The 25,970-nt window shown below is 46.2% G+C and overlaps 1 protein-coding gene across 1 annotated transcript in view; it reads left to right on the top strand.

Annotated features, from left to right (window-relative positions):
* The window catches only part of grin2ab (glutamate receptor, ionotropic, N-methyl D-aspartate 2A, b), a 105,255-nt gene extending 91,312 nt beyond the window's left edge, over nucleotides 1-13,943 (top strand). The window contains exons 13-21 of the mRNA XM_061092218.1: nucleotides 1,336-1,461; nucleotides 3,059-3,288; nucleotides 4,748-4,908; nucleotides 7,129-7,316; nucleotides 8,207-8,445; nucleotides 10,848-11,025; nucleotides 11,160-11,165; nucleotides 11,347-12,142; nucleotides 12,947-13,943. Coding sequence (XP_060948201.1) covers nucleotides 1,336-1,461; nucleotides 3,059-3,288; nucleotides 4,748-4,908; nucleotides 7,129-7,316; nucleotides 8,207-8,445; nucleotides 10,848-11,025; nucleotides 11,160-11,165; nucleotides 11,347-12,142; nucleotides 12,947-13,943 — 2,921 coding nt within the window. The remainder of the gene's footprint in view (nucleotides 1-1,335; nucleotides 1,462-3,058; nucleotides 3,289-4,747; nucleotides 4,909-7,128; nucleotides 7,317-8,206; nucleotides 8,446-10,847; nucleotides 11,026-11,159; nucleotides 11,166-11,346; nucleotides 12,143-12,946) is intronic.
* Nucleotides 13,944-25,970: the final 12,027 nt, after the last annotated feature.

Raw genomic sequence — 25,970 nt, 5'->3', positions numbered from 1 at the left:
CTATCTGGGCCTCAACACCCTGAGCACATTAATATTTCTACCCGAAGCAGAGGAAGTGGAGCGTGCCAGCTGTTTTTTGAGAAGTCAGCGCAGACAAAGCAGTCTTGATATTTGCCTCCTCTCCTCCCTTCTACTCTCCTCCCTCATCCTCCTCTCCTCCCTTCTCCTCCAGTTGTTCAGATGACGACAAACAAAAGCGCTCCTCGGCGCTCGCCTAATGTCTTGTATTGTCACTGGAGCGATGCAGGGAGCGGGGGGGGGGGTGTATTGGACCATGCGTGTGTTGGTCCCTGTGTGTCAAGCCATGTGTCAGTTTGCATGTGTGCAAGAGGGGGGGGGAAGAAAAGTGAGTGATACTGCACGAATATATTAGAGCATTTGTGTATAGAGCCGAGGATGTGTGGAGAATGAATATGCTTTGGCTCTACGTATGTTAAGTGTGTGTGTGCATGTGTGACGTGTGTGTGTGTACTTGTGTGTGACGTGTGTGTGTGTGTGTGTGTGTGTGTGTGTGTGTGTGTGTGTGTGTGTGTGTGTGTGTGTGTGTGTGTGTGTGTGTGTGTGTGTGTGTGTGTGTGTGTGTGTGTTGAGCCCGGGCCAGGGTATCAGTGACGGTTCAGTATCTCTCACACTCATATTAGAAGCACCTCAGCGCACAATCGCTCAGGGTTGGCTAACCCTGGTAGTCACATACTTTCACTCACTCAAACACACACACACACACACATACACACATACACACACAACACACACACAACACGATTTGTCTGGGTTCAGTGTCTCTGAGACTCATCCCGCTCTCTGAACTCCTGCCCTGCTTCACACCAAACACATGCGGACTCGCTCACGTGCACAGATCACACGCGAGCGGATCACACACACACACACACACACGCCCACAGCAGGGCACATCAGATCACTCAAATCGCTCTCCCTCTCTCCTCCTCTCCCCTCTTCCTCTCCCCTCTTCCTCAGCCCTCTCCCTCGCTCCCGGCCTCTCCCTCTCTCAGCCCTCATCCAAGGGAATAATGAGAAATATGGAAATGTGCTCCGTCAAACTCTCTGTGACTAACTCCCCCTCTCCTCCCGTCCTCCTCTCTCACTCCATCTGTCTCCCTTTCTCCCCCTCTCCATGTCTCCCCTCCTCGCTTTGTCTCATCCCCTCATCCCCGATCTCCCCCTTCTTCACCTCCCTTTGTTTCTGAGCCCCAGTCTGTCTTCCCTGTGCCTCACTTTTTATGCTCCTCCACAGCATCTCTTCGTCTCATGTACTCGATTTTAACTCGCCCTCCTCCTCTCTTTCGTTCTCCCTCTTCCTCCTCTTCCTCCTCTCAGAGCCCTTCAGCGCGTCGGTCTGGGTGATGATGTTTGTGATGCTGCTCATCGTCACGGCCATCGCCGTCTTCCTCTTTGAGTTTGTCAGTCCGCTGGGCTTCAACCGCAACTTGGCCCAGGGCAAAGGTAGGATCCCTCACACGGCTCCAGGAACATCACATCAACCCCCCCCCCACTCCCAGTGCAAAGAGCACGAATCCAAATTCACCCAGGAGGGAAAGCAGTGACCTGTTATCACTGAGGCTTCAGGGCAGTTGGGTTAATGTTTCAGCGAGTTTCCAGCGCTGGTCTCCGGATCAGAACCTGCAGCTTCCCCCCGCCGGCAGAGAATTCAGATTATTGTTGTGTTCAGCCCAAACTCGGCCGAGCTCAAGGCCTGTCTGAGCGCAGATGAAATGTTTTTTTTGCCTGAATTTTCCTCTCAGCCCTTTTGAGCACGGTTCAGTAAATCTGTGCGATGCGTTTAGTTTACTTTTTACCCTTTTCCGTCTCGCACTCTGACTGAACAACAAATACCAGCCGTGTAATTTTCTAACTGCATATTTCCTCGACAAATACTTTCACCTTTTCAGGGGAAGCAGTGCATCTCCGACAGAACAGTTCCACCTTCACATTATTCACTTTCTGCCAGAGCGCTTACATGAGGACATGGACACGACTCCCGTGTCTGCAGGTTAATATGAAGCTTAAGCCAGAGAGTGTGAGTGTAGCGTAGCATAAAGAGTGGAGGTGACGGAGTAAAGTGGTGAGGCTACATAAAGCTGCTGTGCTTAAGAACATCTGTGGACAGATACAAAGTGGAAAACTCAGCGCTCAAAGTTCCCACCTTCTGTGTGAGACACTGAAGCTAGCAGCTTCACTGAATTCATCTTTTCATTTTTGTTCGAAGGCAAATCTTCCGACACATAAATCTACATGAGGAACTTGAATACAAAAGTGAATTTACAGCTTCACACTTGAATATTAATGAATATAAGCTTACAAGCTCAAAGAGAAAGCTCATTTGTAGCTCAAGACCATACGTGAGGGTTTGGACGATAGATTAAAGGTTCAGTGTGTAGAATTTAGTGACATCTAGTGGTGAAGTGTAATGTTGCAGCTCACCTCACCCTCTCCTTCCAAACATGAAAGGGAAGCTGTGGTAAACTCTAGTTGTCATAAAAAACTCAAAAGATTAGTTTAGTTTGTCCAATCTGGGCTACTGTAAAAAAAAAACATGGCTGCCTCCTTAGAGAGGACCCACTCCAGATGTAAATATACAGTATTTAAATATAAAGGCTCATTCTAGGGTGAAGAAAACAATAAATTGTACCATTTAGATGAAACACACTAGTGAAAACAACACTAGGATTATTTTATAATCAATTTGTGTCAATAAATCCTTTCACCTGAACCTTTAAACTCACAATCCTTATGCTAACCACCCATTCGAACCGGAACTTAACCTTTAGGTGACAGTGCAAACCACTGCTCCACCGTGCCGCCCGAAAACAAAAACTTCTATACTTTCATATTTTATACATTTTGAAGTGTTCTCTGTATTTATTTTCTTTTTTTTATGTTTTTACACCGTTTTCTATATCTCAAGGAGTGCCATCACAATTAGTTTGTCGTGGTCTACAGCGACTGAATCTTGAATCACCCTTGGCTTTTCTCGGCTCCTCAGCACTTGATGATTTTTTCTTTCACTTCTTGATCCTCTCCCTCTCTCCCTCTCTCTCAGACCCACACGGTCCATCGTTCACCATCGGTAAGGCCGTGTGGCTGCTGTGGGGTCTGGTGTTCAACAACTCCGTGCCCGTGCAGAACCCAAAGGGCACCACCAGTAAGGTCATCGTGTCGGTGTGGGCCTTCTTCGCCGTCATCTTCCTGGCTTCCTACACCGCCAACCTGGCTGCCTTCATGATCCAGGAGGAGTTTGTGGACCAAGTCACTGGACTGTCTGACAAGAAGGTGGGATTTAACACACACACACACAAGCACACACACACTCAGGAGCACACACACGCATGTATGGAGAAGAAACTAAATGCATTCCCAGTCAGGGTTGCTCTTGTAATGGATGCCAGCCCTGCGGCCAGACTGCCCCCCCCCGGGGAGCACCTCTGGGCTCCAACAGCCCGAACCCTCTGGTCGTAGCTGTCACCACACTAACACTGCCAGCACAGCACAGCCACAGGCGCACACTCACTCACACACACGCAACAAAAATACAAACACACGGTCTTTGATCTATGCAGCATGTGTTTGTGTGTGAGTGTGTGTGTGTGAGTGTGTGTGTGTGTGTGTGTGAGTGTGTGTGTGTGTGTGTGTGAGTGTGTGTGAGTGTGTGTGTGTGTGTGTGTGAGTGTGTGTGTGTGTGTGTGTGTGTGTGTGTGTGTGTGTGTGTGTGTGTGTGTGTGTGTGTGTGTGTGTGTGTGTGTGTGTGTGTGAGTGTGTGTGTGTGAGTGTGTGTGTGTGTAGTTTTCAGAGGCTGGCAGTGTCAGCAGAACCCCGGCCACTGTTACGCTCGACTGGACACACAATGATGATGACTGATGAGTCCACTCCCTCCTCCTCCTCTCTCCTCCGTCTCTTCTTGTCACCCTTCGCTCCTCCTCACCTCCTCAACCCTCTGAGTGTCTCCTCCTTCACTTTCTTATTTTTGGTCTTGGACTCCCTGTCATCCCCTTCATCCTCTTTTTGTTTATCGCTGTCTTCCATTGTCCTGTGTGTCAGCATAGCCAGGAGCAGGGTGTTGTTTTCACCTCTGTCTTTGTGTGTGTGTGTGTGTGTGTGTGTGTGTGTGTGTGTGTGTGTGTGTGTGTGTGTGTGTGTGTGTGTGTGTGTGTGTGTGTGTGTGTGTGTGTGTGTGTGTGTACCAAATATTTAAAAAATCCATGGAAGTTGATGTGAATGTTGCTTGGGAATTGATCTCCAGGTAACTTTTGGAGCTGATCGGTCAAAGGTCAACAGAACGGAAAACAAAAACACATGTTCTAAGATTTGTTTCTCAAAATTACATCATACATCAAAGTTTAAATTCAATTTTTCAATGTATCACTGCATCCTACAGAACTATAGACACGACCTAAAGCTCACAAACCATCAGATCCAAACATAACATTAGATCCCATCAGTTAAGAATCATCATGAATTCCCGTTAACCTTGCGTTAACCTTTGCAACCAAGAACATGAAAGTTGGGATCTGCAGCTTAACGAGATTAACCAGTCATTTGATTTCTTGTGGTATAAGTGACACCATGATGACATCACTATGAAATGTCATCATGTATGCAGCACATGGAGGGTTTGCATCACACCTCAGACGCTTTTCATTCCTTCTCTTTGTCTTTTCTTCTTCCTGTCTCCTCTTCTCACTTGTTACTTTTAACGATCCGTCTCTCTCTCCCTCTCTCTCTCTCCCTGCAGTTCCAGAGTCCCTACTCCTACTCGCCTCCATTTCGCTTCGGGACCGTTCCGAACGGCAGCACCGAGCGCAACATCAGGAAGAACTACCCCGATATGCATCAGTACATGACCAAATATCACCAGACCGGCGTCCAGGATGCACTAGTCAGCCTCAAGACCGGGTACTGTAAACCTGTCAAGCCCACTCTGTGTCAAGCTGATGTTCATTATGTCTGAGAGGGAGATTCTGTTTGCAGACAGCACGTACGCTTAAGAACATGTGAAAACAAACACAAAAAAAAGGCCATTGCATCAGACAGAGAATCCAGCTCCCCGGGGCCCCGGCACTAGCTCATGCTAAAATGCTGCAGAAGCTGTGCTGAGAGTTTCTTGTCACAGGAGGTAAAATGCAGATGTTGTCTGCGAGAGCTCATTATACAGTCGTGCTGCTGCCGGAGAGGAAGGAGCTGCCAAAACAGAGAGGATGTAATTTGTTCTGGGGTTTGCTACCTTTTATCCTCCGTCCTGCACACACACACTAAGGGAGGGACGTCTGCGGAGCTTTTTATTCCTTCATTAGTTTTGTGTGTTTTGATCTTTCGAGTATTTTCTCCAAACATAATTCTGCCTTTTTGCTTTCTCCTTCTCTGCAATTACTTGTATTGATACTGCATATGAAATAGATCTCTCAAAGGGTTGATGCTGTGTTGTTCGTCAAGGACTTGTATTCAAATTAATTCTTGGGGAACATTTCTTTGACAAAATTAAAGCTGGAGCCCTTGGCAGGATTTCAATTAAGGTATTAGATGTAGTACACATATAAAATACTACTTAAGCTGCAATAGATCTACAATAAGTTGTTTTCCAAATGTATATGAATATTTACCTCGGATTCAATCTATTGCAACAGCAGATAGTCCATGTGTTCATTTAACATTTGCCCTAGGGTGTAATTGAAAGTGGTTTATAATTTTATAATTATGCATACACATCTATAGGGAGGGGGGGGGGGTGCCTCACACCACCACTTTGTTATATAACGATTTTTTTCTGCTCATAATGACGTTAAAAAGCTGGATCTGCTGTTACATTCAGGCCGATTCCATCAGGTCCTGGTCACTTTGTGTTTGGTTAAGAGCAATACATTAAATCTCAGTTTGTGCTGAGCTCAGATGTGTCCGCCCCCCCCACGTAAGGAGATTGGCTTGAATTCACCCTGTCACTTCGGAATAAGGACAAAAACCTGCGAGTGCAAGAGCATCGCTCTGCCGGAACAAAGACGTCCTCGTGCACGAGAATATTTACTCCTGCAGCAAACACACTGGAGAGTGCTCTGTCATAGCCTGAGTCCAAATCTGATTTGCATGAGAACATTCAGCTATAAGAAACCAGAGCGTTGTGAGTAATCGGAGCAGTTTGCTCGAGTGTTACACTCAGTGCACTGTCACTGCTCTGGATGAACATGATCAGGTTCAGTGTAAAACTCCTCTGACCTTCAACTGAGGAATAAATTAAGATTAAAATGACTTTAACTGAAAATAGATATAAGAAGACACAATAAAATGTAATTATTTTTAATAATGATAAGACTATAATAGTAGATGCTTGGAATCCCAGACGAATATGGCAGTTTATATAACGTATAATATACATTTTTGGACTTTTTGACCTCTACAAAGGATTCCATTAGCAATCTACTTGCAATTGTGGGAAAAGAGCAAGAAATATAACTGTGGTCATTCTATTCATTAATAGGTTATTTGTTTATTTATTTTATTTCTGACACCTGCCTCACTGTCATTGTACAAGTTTGATAAAGAGACAATTTGAGTTGCGCTGAATGTACATTTTCTTTTGATGTGACAACAGCACAAACTAACAATAACTGCGTTAAGACAACATCAGCCAATAAGATCACAACCATCAACATTCATTTGCATGTGACGATCAAATTAGACGAAACCCAAAGTGACGTTTTTCCAATAAACAGTGTGAACAGCTGCAGGTGAATTATACTTGATGTCAAAAGACCTTGAACACAAAAAGTTAAATTTGCTCAAAAGTATAAATATGACCCATTGGTTTGGATTTAACAGTTGTTTTAATATGTGTTCAGACAAAGTAACTTCCTGGAATCTGATTTATATTGAACTGACGTCTCCTCTGACTCTGCTCTGAGAACACAGGGCTGTGTTTGAGCTGTCCAACCAAATTTAAAGTAGATTCTCTTATTAGGTGAAACTATCCTGAATATTCAATTAAAATGATAAAACATAAATTGGACTGAGGATGATTATCTCAGTTCTTCTGTGCTGATCGTTCCACAGACCCTTGTGGTCCTTTGAAGGTCGGAGCCACTGGTCTTGATACTGAGCCCAGACTGTGTCCTCCTCCTCTCACAGGAAGCTGGACGCCTTCATCTACGACGCTGCCGTGCTGAACTACATGGCCGGCCGAGACGACGGCTGCAAGCTGGTGACCATCGGCAGCGGGTACATCTTCGCCACCACTGGTTACGGCATCGCTCTGCAGAAAGGAAGCTACTGGAAACGCCTGGTCGATCTGGCCATACTGGGAATCATCGGAGACGGTGAGGCGCTCCCACACGTTTCTGCTCCGTCAGTCACACTGGGCCCAAGTTTACGATTCTTAATAGTAGGATTAAAGTGTTATTACAATAGTGCCGTTGCTCGGCTTTCATGCCTCCTTCTCCCTCCCTCAACGCCCTCCCTCTCCCCTCCCGCCCTCCCTCCGTCAGAAAGCTATCAGTGGCCAGTCTTAACACACCATTTCATCATCATTACCCGTGTGGGTTAGTGTGTGTGTGTGTGCGTGTGTGTGTGTGTGTGTGTGTGTGTGTCCACTGTGTCCTGTTATGTTTACTCCTCCAGATTGTTCTGTATAATAAGCCGTGAGATGGTGCGAATGGAAGAGAGAGAGAAAGAGCCAGACAGAAATCCAACTGCTGAAACCACTAAAGCGCCTCGGTTCCCACCGACTATCAGTGCAAACACCTGCACACACACACACACACACACACACACACACACACACACACACACACACACACACACACACACACACACACACACACACACACACACACACACACGCACACACTCAATCTGATAATAAATCCTCCCATCTTTCCTTATCACTCAATCACTATCAATTCTTCCCCCCTCCTCCTACAACCCTTTTTTCCTCACTCCACCTCCTGTCCCCTTTCCATTACTATATATTTACCACCTCACCTCCCTCCCCTTCTCCCCCCTCCCCTCCTCCCGCCTCCCCTCCATCTTCCCTCGTAATGATACACCCTTTTTTCCCACCACACCTCTTATTCCCTCCGCTTCCCATCCCCGCCCTCCCCTTTTCTCTCCACCTCCTTTTTATTCCTTGACCTTGTTCCTCACCCCTATCATCCGCTGCCATGTTAAACCCCCTCCCTCTTGCCTTTTCTCTCCCTCTCTCCAACAGGTGAGATGGAGGAGCTGGAGGCCCAGTGGCTGACGGGGATCTGCCACAGCGAGAAGAACGAGGTGATGTCCAGCCAGTTGGACGTGGACAACATGGCGGGTGTCTTCTACATGCTGGCCACGGCCATGGGCCTCGCCATCCTCACATTCATCTCCGAGCACCTTTTCTACTGGAGGCTGCGGTACTGCTTCACCGGCGTCTGCACCGGGAGGCCGGGTCTGCTCTTCACCATCAGCAGGGTGAGGAACAACTGCAGGAGCATTTCTCTGGAGCTTCATCTGTGTACTTACAGCAGATGGTTGGAGTTTGGTTCCTGTGGAGCAGCTTGTGTCTGCTCTGCTTCATGTGAAGGACTCTCAGGTGTTGCTGTGTGTTTTGAATTTGAAACGTCGACCTTTTATTTAATGAACGAGCAGATTACTGCAGCAGTGCAACAGCTAATGTTCAGGATTGATTCCAGACTGTGGGAAACTACTGGTGTTTGCAATATTAATATCAGGACTGTGAACTAGATTTCACAGTGACCCTGTGGGCTGCAACTTAAAAGGGGAATTATGGTATTTTTCAACCTGGGCCCTTTGTTTATAAATGTGTGTGTGAATAATTGATACTGAGAAAAACCTTTAGAATCACTCCATAGATCGCCTCCGCTGGCAGCTGTAACATAGCGGCAGCGTTCACAATGTAATGTTAAGGAGCATTTGCGACAATCTATGTCCACTGAAAGGTGAAATCTGTCCAAACTGCAAAATATCCGAATCCTGGCGCACAGTCACAGCACAAGCAAATCAAATCTAAGCCCAGGCATCACAGAATCTAAATATTGCTGTTGAATAGAGACGGGAAAACAATCCTTTGAAAGTAGGAAACATAAACGTGAAGAATCGAACTGAGACATTCTCACTGTTCGATTTATAACTTCGGTGAAGTTCCTCCTTTGTTCTTACTGATGTTTAAGCAGCGAAGCCGACTCGCGGACTGACATGAAGAGAAATTGAGCTAAACACTCAGAGAGGCAACTGAGACACTCTATGTCCACTGAAAGGTGAAATCTGTCCAAACATCAAAATATCCGAGTCCTGGCGCACAGTTTGAGCCCAAGCATCACAGAATCTAAATAATGCTTTTGAATAGAGACGGGAAAACAATCCTTTGAAAGTAGGAAACATAAACATGATGAATCGAGCTGAGACATTCTCACTGTTCGATTTCTGACTTTGGAGAAGTTTCTCAAGGTGTTGGAAAATGAGTAAAAACGAAAGCACCCAGCTGGCTTCCCTCACTTTTGTATTATAGTTTGTACACTTGGTTGTTTATTTGTGATGATATGGTCTGTTTGGTTGTGTTGTGTGTATTTGCAGAACGCTTTCCTAAGTGGCAGTTTGCGGAGCTCTCAGGGTCACCTCAGATTTCCTTTTAATTTGTTCTTACTGATGTTTAACCAGCGAAGCCGACTCGCGGACTGACATGAAGAGAAAGTGAGCTGAACACTCAGAGAGGCTCGACATGGGAAACAGAATGAAACAATAAATGCAGATTGTTTTAATGCGACTACACACTCCAGCAGAAAAATAACAGAAAGAAAACCCTCAGCACGTTATTGTGACTTTGGGCTATTGTGTTGTTTAATATCATCAACACAGTAAAAGCAGTTACTCTGTTTCTGTTGTTCTGCGCAAAAGCTGCATCTCAAACAAAAGCAGGCAATTTTTAATCCTTTTAGTCGTGACAACATCTGAGAATCTGTGGACATCTGTAAACACCATGTGTGTATTTGTTAAACACACACACACACACAACAGTAAATGTTAAGATAAAGAGGGAATGTATGTTTAAGCTGTGTGTCTGTGTGTGATAAAGGAGAAAGAAATGGGGTTGATCCAACAGCTGAAACACTCGTGTACATGCACACAGAGCTCTCTCTCTTACTCGCTCGCCCACAGACACAACTCGGGTGTTCGAGTTGAAAATGGTTCCACATGTTCAGGTGCAGTGAGTCGCGACTGGCTTGACCGCACACTCGCAGACAGCTTGACAAATACACACACACAAACACACACACACACAAACACACAAACCTAAATATACGCACGCAATACAGAAATGGGCACAACCAGACAGACCGTTCTTCCATTATTCATACGTCACATCTCTGTGTTAGGCTTTTATTCCAGACGGGCAGCATTTCACACATTAAGCGTTTTACAAAAAGAGTGCGATGTGTGTGTGTGTGTGTGTGTCTCTCCCTCTCTCTCTCAGTGTTTGTGTGTGTGTGCGTGCTGGAGGTTAAGTGACTCTCGGAAGAACATCTCCTTGCACTCAAAGGCCCCCTCCAGTGACATCATCGCCTACATTTAATCTCGGGGTGCCTCTGAAAGCAGTTTATCTAAAGAAGTGGCAGTTATCTCTTCTGGCCACATTATAAAACAGAATGAGGTGAAGGTTTGATGGTGAACGCACCGGAGGACGAGATGCAGAGGTCGCTTCCTGATTTACTCTCCAGAGAAATGAGTGATTACTTCAGATTTGAACGCCTCTCTCCTGAAGTCACAGGATTGAGAATGAAGTCTTTCTATTTCTGTTATTCCTCTCACATCTCCTCCGTCTCATCTTCTCCTCTATCCTCTCCTCCTCTCCTCAGGGTATATGGAGCTGTATCCATGGCGTTCACATCGACATGAAGAAGAAGGCCCCTGAGCTGGGCTTCAGTCCTCAAGCCAACATGCTGCACCTGCTCAAGTCGGCCAAGTCCATGGCTCTGTCGTCTTCTCCCAAACGCACTGTCCTCCTGCAGCCCAGCATCCTGGACATGATGAAAGGTACTTCTACACACTGTACGCACAATATGTGAAGTAGCAGTAAAAATGAAAATCTGCCTGTAGCACCGCTGGAAAGATTCCTACCACGTACCGAGGTCACCCTGTCTTTTTTACCCATCCCTGTGTGTATATAGGTAAAGGTGACTCCCTTCACCTTGTTGTGTAATCGCATTGTCTGTCATGCACTCGCTGGCCTCATGATTACAAACACATTAGATGGTACACACAACGGACCAGGGCAATAGATTATGTTTCAGCTAACTGGCTGAGCATCCATCGAGTGTATCTGCTGTCTGAGGTGCATCTCTCCTTGTCTCCTAGGTAACTCACTCCACAGTCAGCCTCCGAAGGGTCCTGGTCTCTATAGCAACGCCGCCGGTCCACAGGGTTTCCTGTCATTGTCCGGGCGACACAAAAACCTCCTGAACAATGCTGCGCCGTTTCCTGTGCCACAAAAATCCCCCGGTCTCCAGACCAGCCCCAACAAGCCTCAGCTGTCGATCGACAACGACAACGGTAAGCCCCGCCCCCCCGGGCCGGCGGTCGCCGCCTCGAAGCCTCGAGCTCTGTGGAAGAAAAGCGTCGAGACCCTGAAGACGGGACCCCCTGTCGTGCCTCCTGGCGCCGGCGCGAGCCCCACCCCAGCCGCCGGAGCTGGACCTCCACCGATGAAGAGCCAGCGTTACCTTCCCGAGGAGCCGCCGCACTCGGACATCTCCGAGTGCTCCAGCCGGCCGCAGTCGCACAAAGATTCTGACTCCATGGTGGCGAGGGGCGGGTTTAAGCCTGTCAATCAGCTGAGGAAGAGGGGAGGAGGTGGAGGAGGTGGAGGAGGCGGGAGCGTAGGATCCAAGATCTACTCCATTGACTCTGACCAGGGCAGCCTCCAGTCAGCTCCCCCATACCAGCGAGACAGCCAGGGGGGGAGCGACGATCGCAGTTACCCCCCCGACCTGTTCCCACCCGACAACGCGTACCCTGTCACTCACACACACTCCCACCAGGGGGAGTCGCCCATCCTGCAGCTGAGCGCCACGCTGCTGCATCACAGTCACAGCGCCGAGGCCGACCTGCACTCGCTGAAGGACAAGAAGTACAGCACCTACACACACAGCAGGTAGCACACTCAGAAGAACACACACACACATTGAAATAATTTATTTGAATCCACCAATCGTATTCGTACAAAAAGGATTCAAACATTTCTCAAAGGTTGAATACAGCTTCGTGACTCACGGGTACAAGAAACATCTCCTACGCCAAACAGCAAGACGACCTATAGCAGCTGATACAGAGCAGAACTTTGCTAGTTGTTTAGATCGTCTCTTACTAAGTCCTGCCAGTCGTAGCCCACTGACCGAAAGCTAATGGACATGCCCCAGACTTCCAAATATCAATACTACCAGTTTACATGTACAGCCTAGGTCCATCATTTTAGCAACAATGGGCTGGTATTTGGTCAACTTGTCAAGGAAGGCTAAGTCCATGTAGAGGTCATAGACACAGGCGACCTCAAGGATTACTACCTCCCTTTTAACCTTGTCCAAGAAAACAACATCCGGGGTGTTAGGGATGTTACAGAACACATCATCAGAACTGTCAAACCAATCTGGTATTATACGGGAATGTTTGTACATTGACACATTTGGAGGGAATACTCCCTTAACAGTACTAGAAATGAGGTGGACAATGCAGGTCATGGCGTGCAGTATAGAGTCCTGTGTACTTATTACAGCCATTAACAATATGAGCAATGGATTCTAAATGTTGGTTGGGATTAGAATGCATTATACAGTGTGGGTGATGATGATTAGGGTACCACAATGCAAGATTGTATTTAGTTGACACACATACACACATATGTTTCAGCTTCTTTAATTGTCTTTCTGTGTGTAACTCCTGTCCTCCTCTCTCTCTCTAGTTCCAAGGACAAGTCCGGCGGTTCCTTCGAGGCTCCGGGTGCCGGCACGGGGACACAGGGCGTCCGGCCGGGTCACTGCCGCTCCTGCCTCACCAAGCTGGGCGGTTACTCCGGCCTCTACACCGTCCGCTCGCCTCAGGCTCGCTGTGACGCCTGCGCCCACCTGGGAAACCTGTACGACATCAGCGAGGACCACTTCCACTCGCACTACGCCCACACACAAACTCACCCACACGGCGGGGACATGTTCACACACTACCTGCCCCAGAGCGAGCTGGGCCTGGTGGGTGAGGGGGACGGGCTCGTCAGCCACTTCGAGCCCTCTCCGCCCTCTCCGTCTCCGCTCCCCTCCTCCGCGTCGGCCCAGCACCTCCAGCTGAGTCGTCAGCACTCCTATGAGAACATGATTCCAGACGGCGTCCCGGAGCACCAGGCGCACGCCCACCTGCGCGGGCTGAGCCTGCCCGACAGAGACAGGGAGCGGGAGATGATGCTGGACGAGGGGGCCTACGCTAATGTCCTCACAATGCGCTCCGATCGACCGTTCAGCAGCCGCAGCCCCCCCTCTCCGTCGCCCTCCCACCACCACAGCCTGGACACCCCCATGCCCCTCCCCCGGCGCTCGAAGAGTCTCTTCCCCGACCGGCCGTCTCACAACCCCTTCCTCCAGTCGGCGCCCGGCACCACGCAGCGAGAGCCCGCCCCCCAGGCTGTCACACGCATGCCACAGAGAAATTCTGCCCACGAGCTCTACAAGCAACGGATGCCGCTGTCGCTCACCCTCGGTAACCACGGCAGCCATCACGCCAACCACCACGGCGGCCACGTTGACCAACAATTGTTCTACCCCCAGCAGGAGCCCCCTGTGGTGGCGTACATGGTCCCGCCCGCTGCCTCTCAGCCAATGAGCTACGTGACGGCGCCGCGAGCCTCCAGCGCCGGGGGCAACAGGCCACGCCTCTATCGCCGCATGCCCAGCATCGAGTCGGACGTCTGAGGGTCGCACACAGCACACGTACTCTCACCAACACACACGCATGCAAGACAGAGGTGTGTGTGTGTGTGTGTGATAGGACCGGGAAGCTCTGACTCGAAGCACACATACAGAAACACACACACAGACACACACACACACACAGGTGGAAGACGGGAAGGTCTGCGCCGGACTCAAAGGTTAATGGTGAAGCTGAGTAAATAAATTATTTGTTTCTTTATCGCACCCTGTGTGGAGCAGGGTTGTGGCCACAGGGACACCTGGAGGCACAATACAAGATGAAGAGTGCGTGTGTGAGTGTCCGTGTGTGTAGTCGCCTCCAGCTGTGGGCACCGAGGCAAAGACTGACATGGACGTCTGACAAGACAGATTCGAATCCCGGTGGAATAAGAAAGACACTGTGCCTGGAGTCCAGCAGCGACAGTATCGTGACGGAGTGTGTGGAAAAAGACCCGACCTGTCCCCCTGTCCCCCCCCCCCCCCCTCTCACCAGCCTCTCGGAGATGATAGGGACACAGTGAACCCCTTTCTTTCTGAGGAAACACACACATGCACACACACGTTCCACCCGAAACACACACACACCCGCCCCTCTCCAGGACTCTCCTGTTGCACTTGTTGATTTCCACGGTCAACCCCGTCTGTTGTCTGAGCCTCATGAGGTAAATCCAAACTGCACTGCCGGCATGGCTTAACGAGTAGTTCACTACACTAGAGTAATCCTCCACGTGAATGGAAATGACTATCTATGTAATAGACTGGGACTGGGAGGCGGGCAGCTGGTTCCGGACACAGGTCTGAGTGGGTCAGCTCCTGCCTGCAGATGTACAAACACTGGAACACACACACACTGTGTCAGTTTTTCGGGGGGGGGAAGAGTATAAAAAAACAAAAAACAACCAACGACTGTTTGTTTTTGTTGATGTCAGTTAAAGGAACATTCCAAAAAGTGGACCAAAAAGTGTCCGCCAGTAAAAAACGCCTCTCAGGATGAGAGTGTGTGTTCTAGTGTTTCTAGATCTAGAGACATTCAGTATAGCATTGTTGCTTCCTCTCTTAGCTAGCCTTCAGGTCATACTGCATGCTTCCTACTGCCCTGTGTTACAGTTAAACTCCTATACAGGGTCATATGTGCACACACACACTCACAAACACACACACATATATATATGCACACACACACACACACACACATGCACATACGCAGTAGTCTAAGATAGTAGTTTAGGGTGGGTGTGTGTGTGTTGAGGCTATGAGATAGCTTCTATTTGTGCACTTTGTAGATTTTATACCCTGCCACCTAAACACAGACGTTTGACCAAAAACACTTTTATACTGGAAGATATGAATATTCTCAGTCATTCGCTGAATAGATGTTTTTCTTTTCTCTTATTTCTCTCGGACATTTGGGTTTTAGGGGCACAGTTCTGTCAGTTTCCATTGTGAGGTCCAAAGTTCTACAGTGTTAGATAATGGGAACAGCGTCATACAGTATACACGACACCGACTCTTAATCTTTCTCCTCTTTTTAAAACCTTTTCTGTGCTCATCTGTCGTTCTAGCCTCTCCCTCCTTTTCCTTTCTTGTGCTTATTTTTCCTATTTACTCCTTTGTCTTTGTCTTTCGGCTCCTCCCCCCCCGCTTCTTTCTATAGAGTAGATTGAGTATCAGAAGAGTAAAAGTTCAGTCGTGGTGTTTAAATACTCAACATATTGTTGGAAATCACTTAATATCACTAGTTGTAAGATTCCTCTGATTCAACAGCGGCTGTCGTAGGATGCAGAACTTTTTTACTACTTACTTTCTATGTCGAACGAAGAAAAACAAAAAATAAAAAACCCAAGGCCCATTTTAATGTGTCTGTGGTGAATCTAGAGGCTGAGTGCATCACTGTTGCAGTTTTACTCATCAAATTAATATTCCTAGACAAGTGCCAGAGTAGCTGATACTTGTGTGGCACTGAGTTCCAGCAGAGCGAGTCACGTGGCATCGCAGAGAGTAAGCGAAGTGACTCCTTACAGAGGCAACACACTCACACACACACACACATATACACACACACACACACAGACACACACACACACTCGACAAGCTGGCAATGTGTGTATGAGTGTTCTAGAAATCCATAATCTACTCAGTAAGGGCATTGATTTTTGAGCTCATGGATTTTGATGGAAAGGGGACTTGATAACCCTTTAGCTGTGCAACTGTCTCTATTCTCTTTCCTTCTATTTTCTATTCTCTCTCTCTCTTACACACTCACGCAGAGACACACATATACATACACGCATACGTATATCTATATATATGGCTGCAAGGAACGCAAGACGGTTTGAAACAAAAAAAAACGCACCTTTGAACGGTGACCGCTGCCCCTCTTTTCGGTGATCTTAACAGGTTTGGTGTGTGAGTTATATGCACAATATCAGGTTGCAATATTATACTTCTGTACAGAGAAATCTTTGTTTTTTTTCAATGTTAGAAACTGATTTTTCCTTTGTTTGATTTGAATGGTATTAAGTATTGAATTCATTTCAGAAACAACGTGGCTTTTTATTCTGCTTCTTTAGAGAAAAAAACTAAAAAAGAAAAAAGACTGGCATGATTTTAGATTCTCGTGTGACTTTTTATTTTTTGATTTTAATTTGTTTCCTCTGGTGTGTTGTTGGTTGGTTGGTTGGGACCTCACTGTACAGTCCTCACTGCTGGTTAACCAGACTAGTTAACCAGACTAGTTACCGGCCGCTCCGCTCACTAGCCACTCGTTAGCCGGGTCTCTCATCCCAATCACACTCAATGAATAATGATAGTCCAGCCTGTGCGGCTAATACCAACCCCCTCCCACCCACATAGTTCTCTTCCACTACGAGTCTGTGCTGTATCACCTCTGAGTGTGTGTGTGTGTGTGTGTGTGTGTGTGTGTGTGTGTGTGTGTGTGTGTGTGTGTGTGTGTGTGTGTGTGTGAGAGAGAGAGAGAGATAAAGTGTGTGCATGCATGAGTTTTACACCATGCAAGCATTTATATAAGACAGTGGATGACATGTGTATTTTGAGGTTGTTTGCGCTGTGTGTGTGTGTGTGTGTGTGTGTGTGTACTTTTCTGTTCTCTCTTCCCTTCATCCCACACATAACATTTGACCTGGCTCTTACTCATAACACACAAATACAGTCTCACAAAACACACACACACACAAATATATATATATATACACACGCACACGCACGCACACACACACATTGCGTCTGTACTGTTGTGGTTAAGACAGTGTGTAGATCGAGTTTCGTACGTCCACCATCACAGAGATTTTTACACCAACCTTTAGTTTTTACTTTGGGGATTTTTTATTTGAAATTGCATGACGTGCTCGTGTTTCTGGTGGTACCTATTTTGCTGCAGCACCTGAGTTCTCCCTGATTTAGACCTACTGGGCTACATGTACCAACGTGCCCCTCCACCCGGGTTAGTGCTCCGTGTCAGACCGGGGGGGGGCCCCTGGATTATTACACTCCCCCCGGGCCGCCGACAGGGAACATGAGGTAAATGTTCCCGTCCGGGCTCAGCACACTTCCTCCTTCGTCCCGAGTGGACACACACACATGTTCACTTCTCGCTGGGTGGATGGTGTGCGTTGGTGTTTAGTCCTCTGGGTCTCCCTGCTGTTTCTCTCACTTATGTATAAGTTCAGGGGTTTCTAAGCTACTAGTTGTGTTGTAAATACTACCTTGTCACTCAGTACCTCTGTACAATCTGTAAATAAGTAAAGGTTACATTTTTCTACTTGTCTGGGTCTGGTTCTTGTTAATTATTTTACCTTTCTGCATACCTACCTACTTTCCTAGCCTCACCCCCACCTACCTACCTACCTACTTTCCTTTCCTAACCTACCTACCTAACCCAGCTACTCAACCCACCTATACCTTCCTAACCTAGCAATATCCTACCTATCTAACCAGCTGCTCAACCTACCTACCTACACCTATAAACCAAACTTCCTTCCTCCCTAGCCTAGTTGGCCTTCCTACGTAACATATACCTTACCCATCCCATCTAACTACCTACCTTCCTAACCTAGCAAAATCCAACGTACCTACCTAAACTACTGTACTCACCTACCTTACCTTAAATGACCTCCCTAGCTTACCACTTACAGCACTTAACCTACACGATCCGATGGAATTAAGAATTCTACTCCTTTCTGTCCGTCCGTCCTGAATCTACAGTTTGCCTTCAACTGTAAGAAAAAGGGCTTTTTGGGATTCTGCTGCAAAAAGACTCTCCTGCTATATGTAGGCTTTCATAATGCACCCTTAGTGTGTGTTTGTGTGTGTGTGTGTGTGGTTGTGTGTGTGTGCGTGTGTCTGTGTGTGTGTGTGTGTTTAGATCAGTGTTCTGGTAAAAGGCTTTATTTTTATATTTCTGTCTCCCTCAGGAGACGGACGCTCTAATCTGGGCTGAAGTGGGACAGGAGAGGCGAGCAGAGAGCAGCACATAGACGAACACACACTCAGACACACACACACACACACACGTTTATGCATGCTGCAAATCCTCACACACCACGGCTGGAGGATCTGACACAAGCCTTACACCAGCTGTAGCCAGAGAACCAGGAGGAAGCAGGAGAGAGGAGAACAAAGACATGAGAGGGGTCCCACTGCAGCCGTCCACACTTTCTTTCAGATGAATCGCATGGAAGAAATCACAAAACACACCGCGGAGCATACACGGCCTCACAAGCCTGTTTGTGAGGAGTGTGCTATCATGTGCGTATGTATATGTGTGATCGTCTGTGTGTCGCTTCCTCTGAGACGGGGCGTCGAGTCTCTTCGGCCTAATTCCTCCTGACGTGATCCATATGCTGCGATCTAATGGACGGGGTAACAAACAGACGTAACACACTCCCAAGTACATACATACATGTGTGCACTCCTGCTGTACACAGACAAAGACCCAGGGCGACACACAAACACACACACATGGGGTTTTACCACACATATAGCCGGCACTGTGGGGATGTGAGATGAAGCAGATAAATGAAGATAATTAATTTCTCGGATTAAGAATGTCTCCATCTGAGCAACCCTGAGGCAGGAGGGGAGACGGGAGGAAAACAAGAGAGGAAGAAGGGAGAGGAGCGAAGACGAGCGCACGATGGAGGGCGATGAGGAAGATGCTGTGGACGTTTACAGGCCGGCTGTCGGCTGCTGGCTCTTCCCAAGACTCCAAACATCCTCATTAACCAGCAGTCAGCCTACACACTTAACACGTGTGTGTTGGCATGTACACTTGTGTTCTTAAACTGTTGTGATTGTGTGTATGTGTGTGTGTTAGAGAGACGAGAAGAAGAAGAGGAGGAGGAGAGAGAGAGAGAGAGAGAGCAGCGCGTCAGCCTACACACTAAACAAACCCATGAAAATTCATAAGGACCTGGCGACGCCTACTCACAAATACTAAAAATACTGGAATGAGTTGAGCCTAGTCAGAGGAGAGGAGAGGGGAGGAAGAAGAGCGAGAGAGAGAGAGAGAGAGAGAGAGAGAGATGAGATGAATAGAAAGAAATGAGAGAGCAGCAGCAGCAGAGGAGGAGGGAGCGAGAGAGAGAAAGAGAGAAAGAGAGAGAGAGAGGTGTAACATGAACCAGAGAGCAGAGCAGAAAAAAGGAGAAATAATAGTTACTGCGTCCAACTTGGAACATCTATTCTCAGCCTCCGGTGGTCATCTCTCAATCTGTGTGTGTGTGTGTTTGTGTGTGTGTGTGTGTGTGTGTGTGTGTGTGTGTGTGTGTGTGTGTGTGTGTGTGTGTGTGTGTTTGTGCACTTGATATTACTTTGTTGTGGGGACCTAAAGCTATTTTCGCAGTCACAATATGGGGATTCATCTTCTTTATGGGGGCAAAAATACCAACTGTCCTCTGAGACATGACTTTGTGCTTGTGTGTGCGTGTGTGCGTGTGTGTTCTTGTGTGTGCGTGTGTGTGCTTGTGTGTGCGTGTGTGCGTGTGTGTGCGTGTGTGTGCTTGTGTGTGTGGTCAAAGTGTGATGTGGGGACCTGAAGCTGTTGACATAGTCACATAATGGGGACAAATAGCAACTCTCCTGGAATTTTTATGTAAACCATTGTCCTCTGTGAGATGACTCTGTGTGTGTGTGTGTGTGTGTGTGTGTGTGTGTGTGTGTGTGTGTGTGTGTGTGTCCATGTTCATACTGATTTGATGGCTACTGACAGAATTTACTGTCAAAGTCATCCATCCAGCAGGGGGTGGGGTGGGGGGGGGGTGGGAGGGACGGGCAGTTTTGATTTTGCCTTCAGAGCTGATATATAGTCAAAGGAGACGTTTTCTTCTGGGCGTCTGAATCAGGACGAAGCAGCGGCTCCTTTCACAGCTCCGATGGTCGACTCTCTGCCGGCGCTGCCTAACGCTGACAGATGACGCCTGATTGACGGCACAGCCTCGTGTACTTGTGGATAAGTTCAAGGTTTTCTGAGCAGCTGGTCGTGTATATGTGTCCAGCTATCGATCAAATACTGCTCCTCCAGGCACAAGGCATCTAAGTACAGGACGATCGATACGTTCAAACATGCCTGTTTAGGATAAAGCGACAGCCGGCAGCTGTTTAGCTGAGGTCGGCACAAAAAACAGGAGGAAACAAAAGAAACCCAATCTGGGATCCAGCTCATACAGCTCCTTAATTTACACATTAAAACTGCAATCTGTCAGAAGAAGTACTCAGACTGTTTTTTGAAATTTAATGAGTATCACAGTGCAGAAATAACTGTAATAAGTAATACATTTAAAGTTTTAAAGTATCAAAAGTAAAGACATGTTACATAATACCACATTTTAGAATACTGTACATTGTGTTTTTGTGATTATCTGATGCCATCAAGTGTTGTTACTGCTTACGGGTAATAATGTTTAATCTTATAATAGATCAAATAATAATAAAATAATATTTGAATTTATTTATACTATACTTTGCTCAATCACGTAGCTTTGGTTAAATAACAGAGAGAATGTAAATACAAGTAAATAAATAAACCTAATAAATCCTTATTTGTTTATTTGGTGTGTTTTATTAATTATATTTAGTTTTATTAATCTGAATCTTCATATTGTCGAAAGCTGTCAAATAAATGTAGGGAAAAAGTACTCGTCTCTGACCTGTTGAGTAAGAAATACTAAGTAAGAGAAAACAGTAACGCTCTATTAAAGTAATAGTACATTAGGACTTGAGTAAATATATTTTGTTAGTTTTCCCCACTGCTCTTTTTCACAGGGTTCAGAAATTCTATATTTACTGATGATTAACACAACTTGACAGATAATCACCTCTTAATGTGCTCTCGGTAAATGTGTTTGCAAACTGTTTATTCATCCAGTTGTGTAACGTTAACACTGTTTCTGAACGGTGTCATGAATCCACGTCCAGTTTTCTCTCTGCTCGGAGCCCGGCGGTGATTCTCCACTAGCTCCTGAGGGAAGTGTCCATCTCTTTATCTGGTAAATGCTCGGCTGTGATCAGCCGCCTCACTCTGTGCTGTTTGCTGCTGAGTGGGCAGCACAGTGAATTCATGCTGAAAACACTGTTAACGAGAACTGTGAAACCAAACAAGTTGTGGATCACGAAAAAACCAAAGCAAAGAGCTGAAAGAGTCCAGATTGAGAGAAGGATGATTCTCTGTTCATCACCAGAAGTCTGTCACACTTTCCATGTCTTTGTGATCTGAAAACAAGGAAGTTAACTAGTTGAGACAAAGCCTCAACCACACCTCTAATCCTTCATCTGTTCATCTTTCTACCTCGTCATTCCCTCTGCTCATCCCTTCATCCTCCTTCTCTCATCCCTTCATCCTCCTTCCATCATCACTACCTTCATCCCTTCATTCCCCTTCCCTCATCACTAACCACATCCTCATTCCTTCATCCATTAATCGTCTTTCCTTCATTCCTACCCTCATCCATTCATCCTCCTTCCCTCATCCGTCTTCCTTCATCCCTACCCTCATCCCTTCATCCTCCTTCCCTCATCCCTTCAGCCTCCTTCCCTTTAACCCACATCCCTTCATCTTTCTTCCCTCATTCCTACCCTCATCCCTTCAGCCTCCTTCCCTTATATTATAAGGGAATAAATGGATAAATGGGAATATAAATGGATGAGGGAAGGAGGATGAAAGGATGAGGGTATCATTCCCACATCACGTCATCCTCCTTCCCTCATCACAACCCACATCCATGCTCCCTTCCCTTATCCCCTCATCCTTCTTCTCTCATCCCCCTCCCTCCATTCCCTCGTCTTATGCCTGAGAAAGAACCCTGAGTCTCCCTCGGCCTGGTCAAACCTTTAAAACACCTAAAACACGTTGTTTACTTCTATCTCATGAAATGATGAGGTTTTAAAGTGGAGAGTAGTTTTTAGTTGCATTAAGGGAATTGTAGAATTAAAAAACTTTTGCTTGGCTGCACCAAAGTGATCTTAAATGAGCTTATCTCAGTCTCCACTGCTTTGGAGTCGAACCACACTTTATTTAATCCGTGTTCTAAAAGTCCTTCAACTTTATGGGAAGCGCCGTATTAAATCAGTGGAGCACCAGTGTGTAATGTCTGTGCTAAATGGGCCCTTTCACAGCTGTGATGGTCGACTCTCCGCTGCCCCTAGTGAACGGTGACAGGTGATGTTTGATTGACACCACAGTCTCTGTCAGGCAGATCACTTTGAGCAACAGATGCAACATAGCTTCCCGGGTAGAGAGCTATAAACCTCAAATATGCACACAGAGGAGAGATGTCATGCATGACTGATGACAACAAGTCCCTTCCTCCCCTCCTCTCTCTCTCTCTCACACACACACTCTCTCTCTCACACACACACACACTCTCTCTCTCTATCTCACACACTCACACAAATAGTTCTGCCAGGATGTTGCTAATAGCTGTATGCTAAACAGGATACTTCCAGGTGCAGAAATAGGCGCAGAACATTTAGAGTAAATTTAGCTTTAATAACCTGGCTTATCACACTGTTAATGTTACATCCACTGTGACTCACACGTCCACAGTCTGTGGTGTTGTTGTTGTTCTAATAGGAGGCTTTCCGACTGACTGCCGCTGGCTGAGGGATGCCGGGAGGCAGGAACAAGGAGTTGGACAAACTCTGCCTGCGTGTGCATCTGCAGATACCTTCTCCGCGAGGCGCTGCTGTATGTGAGAGCTGCAGCGCCAACCGACTTCACACCGTTTTGTTGTGTTTGTTTTATTTTGTCTCGTCTATAAATGATGAAGTTCCAGGCGTGGGAGAGAGAGAGAGGGAGAGAGAGAGAGAGGCACTCAGAGCTCCCTGGGGGGAGAGTGCTGAGAGCCCGCTGGGCATCGTCCCTTCAGCGTCACCCATCTCCCCCAACCAGGAGGCCTGCATGACACACAATTGAAGACAGATTGTGATTATTTGTGACTGAAACCAACGATTATTCAGTGTGTTGTGTGTTTTTATTGATAACATTGAGTCTGTCATCCAAAAACAAAGAAAAATATTAGTCATTAGTCATTGTAAATGGTGTCATTAATTTTAAATGATGTGGCTTTATTCATTACCTCCTGCAAACAGCCATTTGTCAACTCTGCCTGTAAAGAACCAGCGTTTTCATCTTTTCAAAGACTCCTGGTGACTAAATTGCCTTGTGAGTAATCGGCGTGACCGTCGAAATAAAAGATTGTTTGTTGTTCTTGTCGTCTGTTTGCAGAGTAAAGAAGAGAGTTGTGGGAACAATTTGCAGCAGAGAGAAGGTAAATCATCCTGTGAGAGAGAGAGAGACGATGAGGGCAAAAGATTTCCTTCAGTTCACTCGATAATGATGAGTTTCCCATGAGTATATTTTACTTTTTAATATAGTGGATGATTAATTTTTCTTTGCAACGGTAACTAATTCCAATTCTCTACAAGGATGAGGGATCGTCATTTCAGTTTTTATATTATACTTATTTTATTTATTATGTTATATTAGAGGATAAGGACATTGGGGTCGAATACTAGTATAATTTAAAATGTAATGATTCAAAATCTAAATGATTACATACAAATAATGACAATGTATAAGTTCAAGTTTGTTTGTTTCTGTGTTTTGTGGTACATTTCATAGAAAGTACAATGTACTATCGTACATTTGTAAATCCAACCAATGAACACACAATTTCGTGTTTGTTTCGTTACACAAACAAAAAGGAAGAAACAAGGTTTATATTAATAGCATTAGAGGCTATAACTATTCCTGGGAAACCCCACTGTCTAGCAGCTGCTTCCCCTTGTTTTTCAGTCTTTATTCTCTGGTTTCCAGTTTCACTATCTAAAAGTAGCGAGACTCCTTTAATGCTGATGGACCTGAAATCGAGTTAACAATTTAATAAAGCAGCTAAGTAAACATCCACAAGAGCCACAAATGATCGAGTTGCCAAAGCCCTCTGTGTAGTCGAGGTGAAACCTGCTGCATTTAAACGCCGCTGAATTACTATTTTAGAGCTTAAGGTGGAAAGAAAAAACAGGAGTCTTCTCCAGAGGAAATCCTTGTAGAAACTTGTATTGAATTGAGTCTTGTTTTTAAATGAAACCTACGCCTGGGCCTCATTTATGTTCCCCACTGGCTGCATGTGCTGGATGTGGATTTACACTTTAATCCCTCCAACTGTGGCAACTAGAACAATATCTTATCCCTTTATCCTCAAATTCCTCTCCCACTGAGTCCATGTCTTTGTTGCAGCCAATACAGGCAAATAAGATCCACATGTTTTTAGTCTTTAAAGTAATTAGATTCGTTTAAATTTTTTACTTTTGCAGAAGGAAAAGCTGTGTCTCTGTCCGTGGTGCTGGAGCCAAGCAGCAGAGCAGGAGCTGTCCAAGGTACCTGAGGAGTTTCATGCTGACTGAATGTCTGTTGCCGGCGTGAAGCTCTCAGCTGGTGATAGATCTTTCTTATTTATTACTGAGACATTATTCGTGATTGTCTGCTGGTACGTACAAGCTGTGGGAGCTGCTCTCCTCGCTGAGAATTAGACGATAATGTCCTTTTTCGACCTGTTCTGTTCACAAGAATGATTCTGTTTGTTTCCTGTTAGTCTCCTGTCTGTCGCTCAGACCCACAGACACATTTGTCTTGTGAATATTTGTGTAAAACTACTGACATGAGCAGATTTACCTCTGGGAGCTTTCAGTAATGTTTTTAACTGCGTGTCCTCTGCTTCAGAAAGTGGCAGACAAAAACACGTTTTTCATTTTTCAGGCAGAGCTAAACTCTAATTGAAACCACGACCACCTTCCACCCAGTTGGTAAAACACTACACAGTGCATGCAACCAATGTAATGAATTAATAATTAGGCCCAAACTGTGCTTCTCGCGTAGGAACATATTTTAGGTTTGCTTTTATTTTAGGTTACAGAGTTAACCGTGAATCTATCAAGGGCCCGGGGAAGTGTAGTGTAGAATTAAGTGAGATGTGGATATGAAGTTTGTTCAATATTAATAAACTTTGAATAAACAGTCAACCAGCGCTCTGTAGCGGTGGCGGTTGGGATGAGTGAACGGCTCCTTGTGCAGTCACTAAATGACTGCAGGTCATTTTAAGAGTTTCAGAAGTAAAGCTGCAACCAGCGCCGATCACAGAGCAACCAAACGATGATTCTCCCCCTGGCCTATGGTTTGTTGTATGTTTATTATCTAGACATGCTTAAATGTGTAGTTTATAGGTTAGAGCAGACAAACACATGTTTTAATTAATTTCCTACACTTTCCTTTTTCCATTTTTGGTTTCGGAAAAGCTTAAAAAAAATCCCCTTCCATCTCTCTAACGGCCAGGTATGGTTCTACAATCTCAAACCTGACGGTCCTTTCATACCTAGTTGTAATTGCTCAGCCACAATTGGACAATAGCTGTCCGGGGGGGAGGGGTGCAGCTTCTTGAAACAGCAGCTTCCCCCTGTGACTGCTGATGAAGAGGGGGACAGACTCAAGGTCACAGAGTAAGTGGTTTCCACGTAGGTATA

Source organism: Limanda limanda, chromosome 2, assembly GCF_963576545.1.
Source record: "Limanda limanda chromosome 2, fLimLim1.1, whole genome shotgun sequence".
Classification (NCBI taxonomy): Eukaryota; Metazoa; Chordata; class Actinopteri; order Pleuronectiformes; family Pleuronectidae; genus Limanda; species Limanda limanda.
Note: the sequence above shows the minus strand (reverse complement) of the source record. Positions and strands in the feature narration are given on the sequence as shown.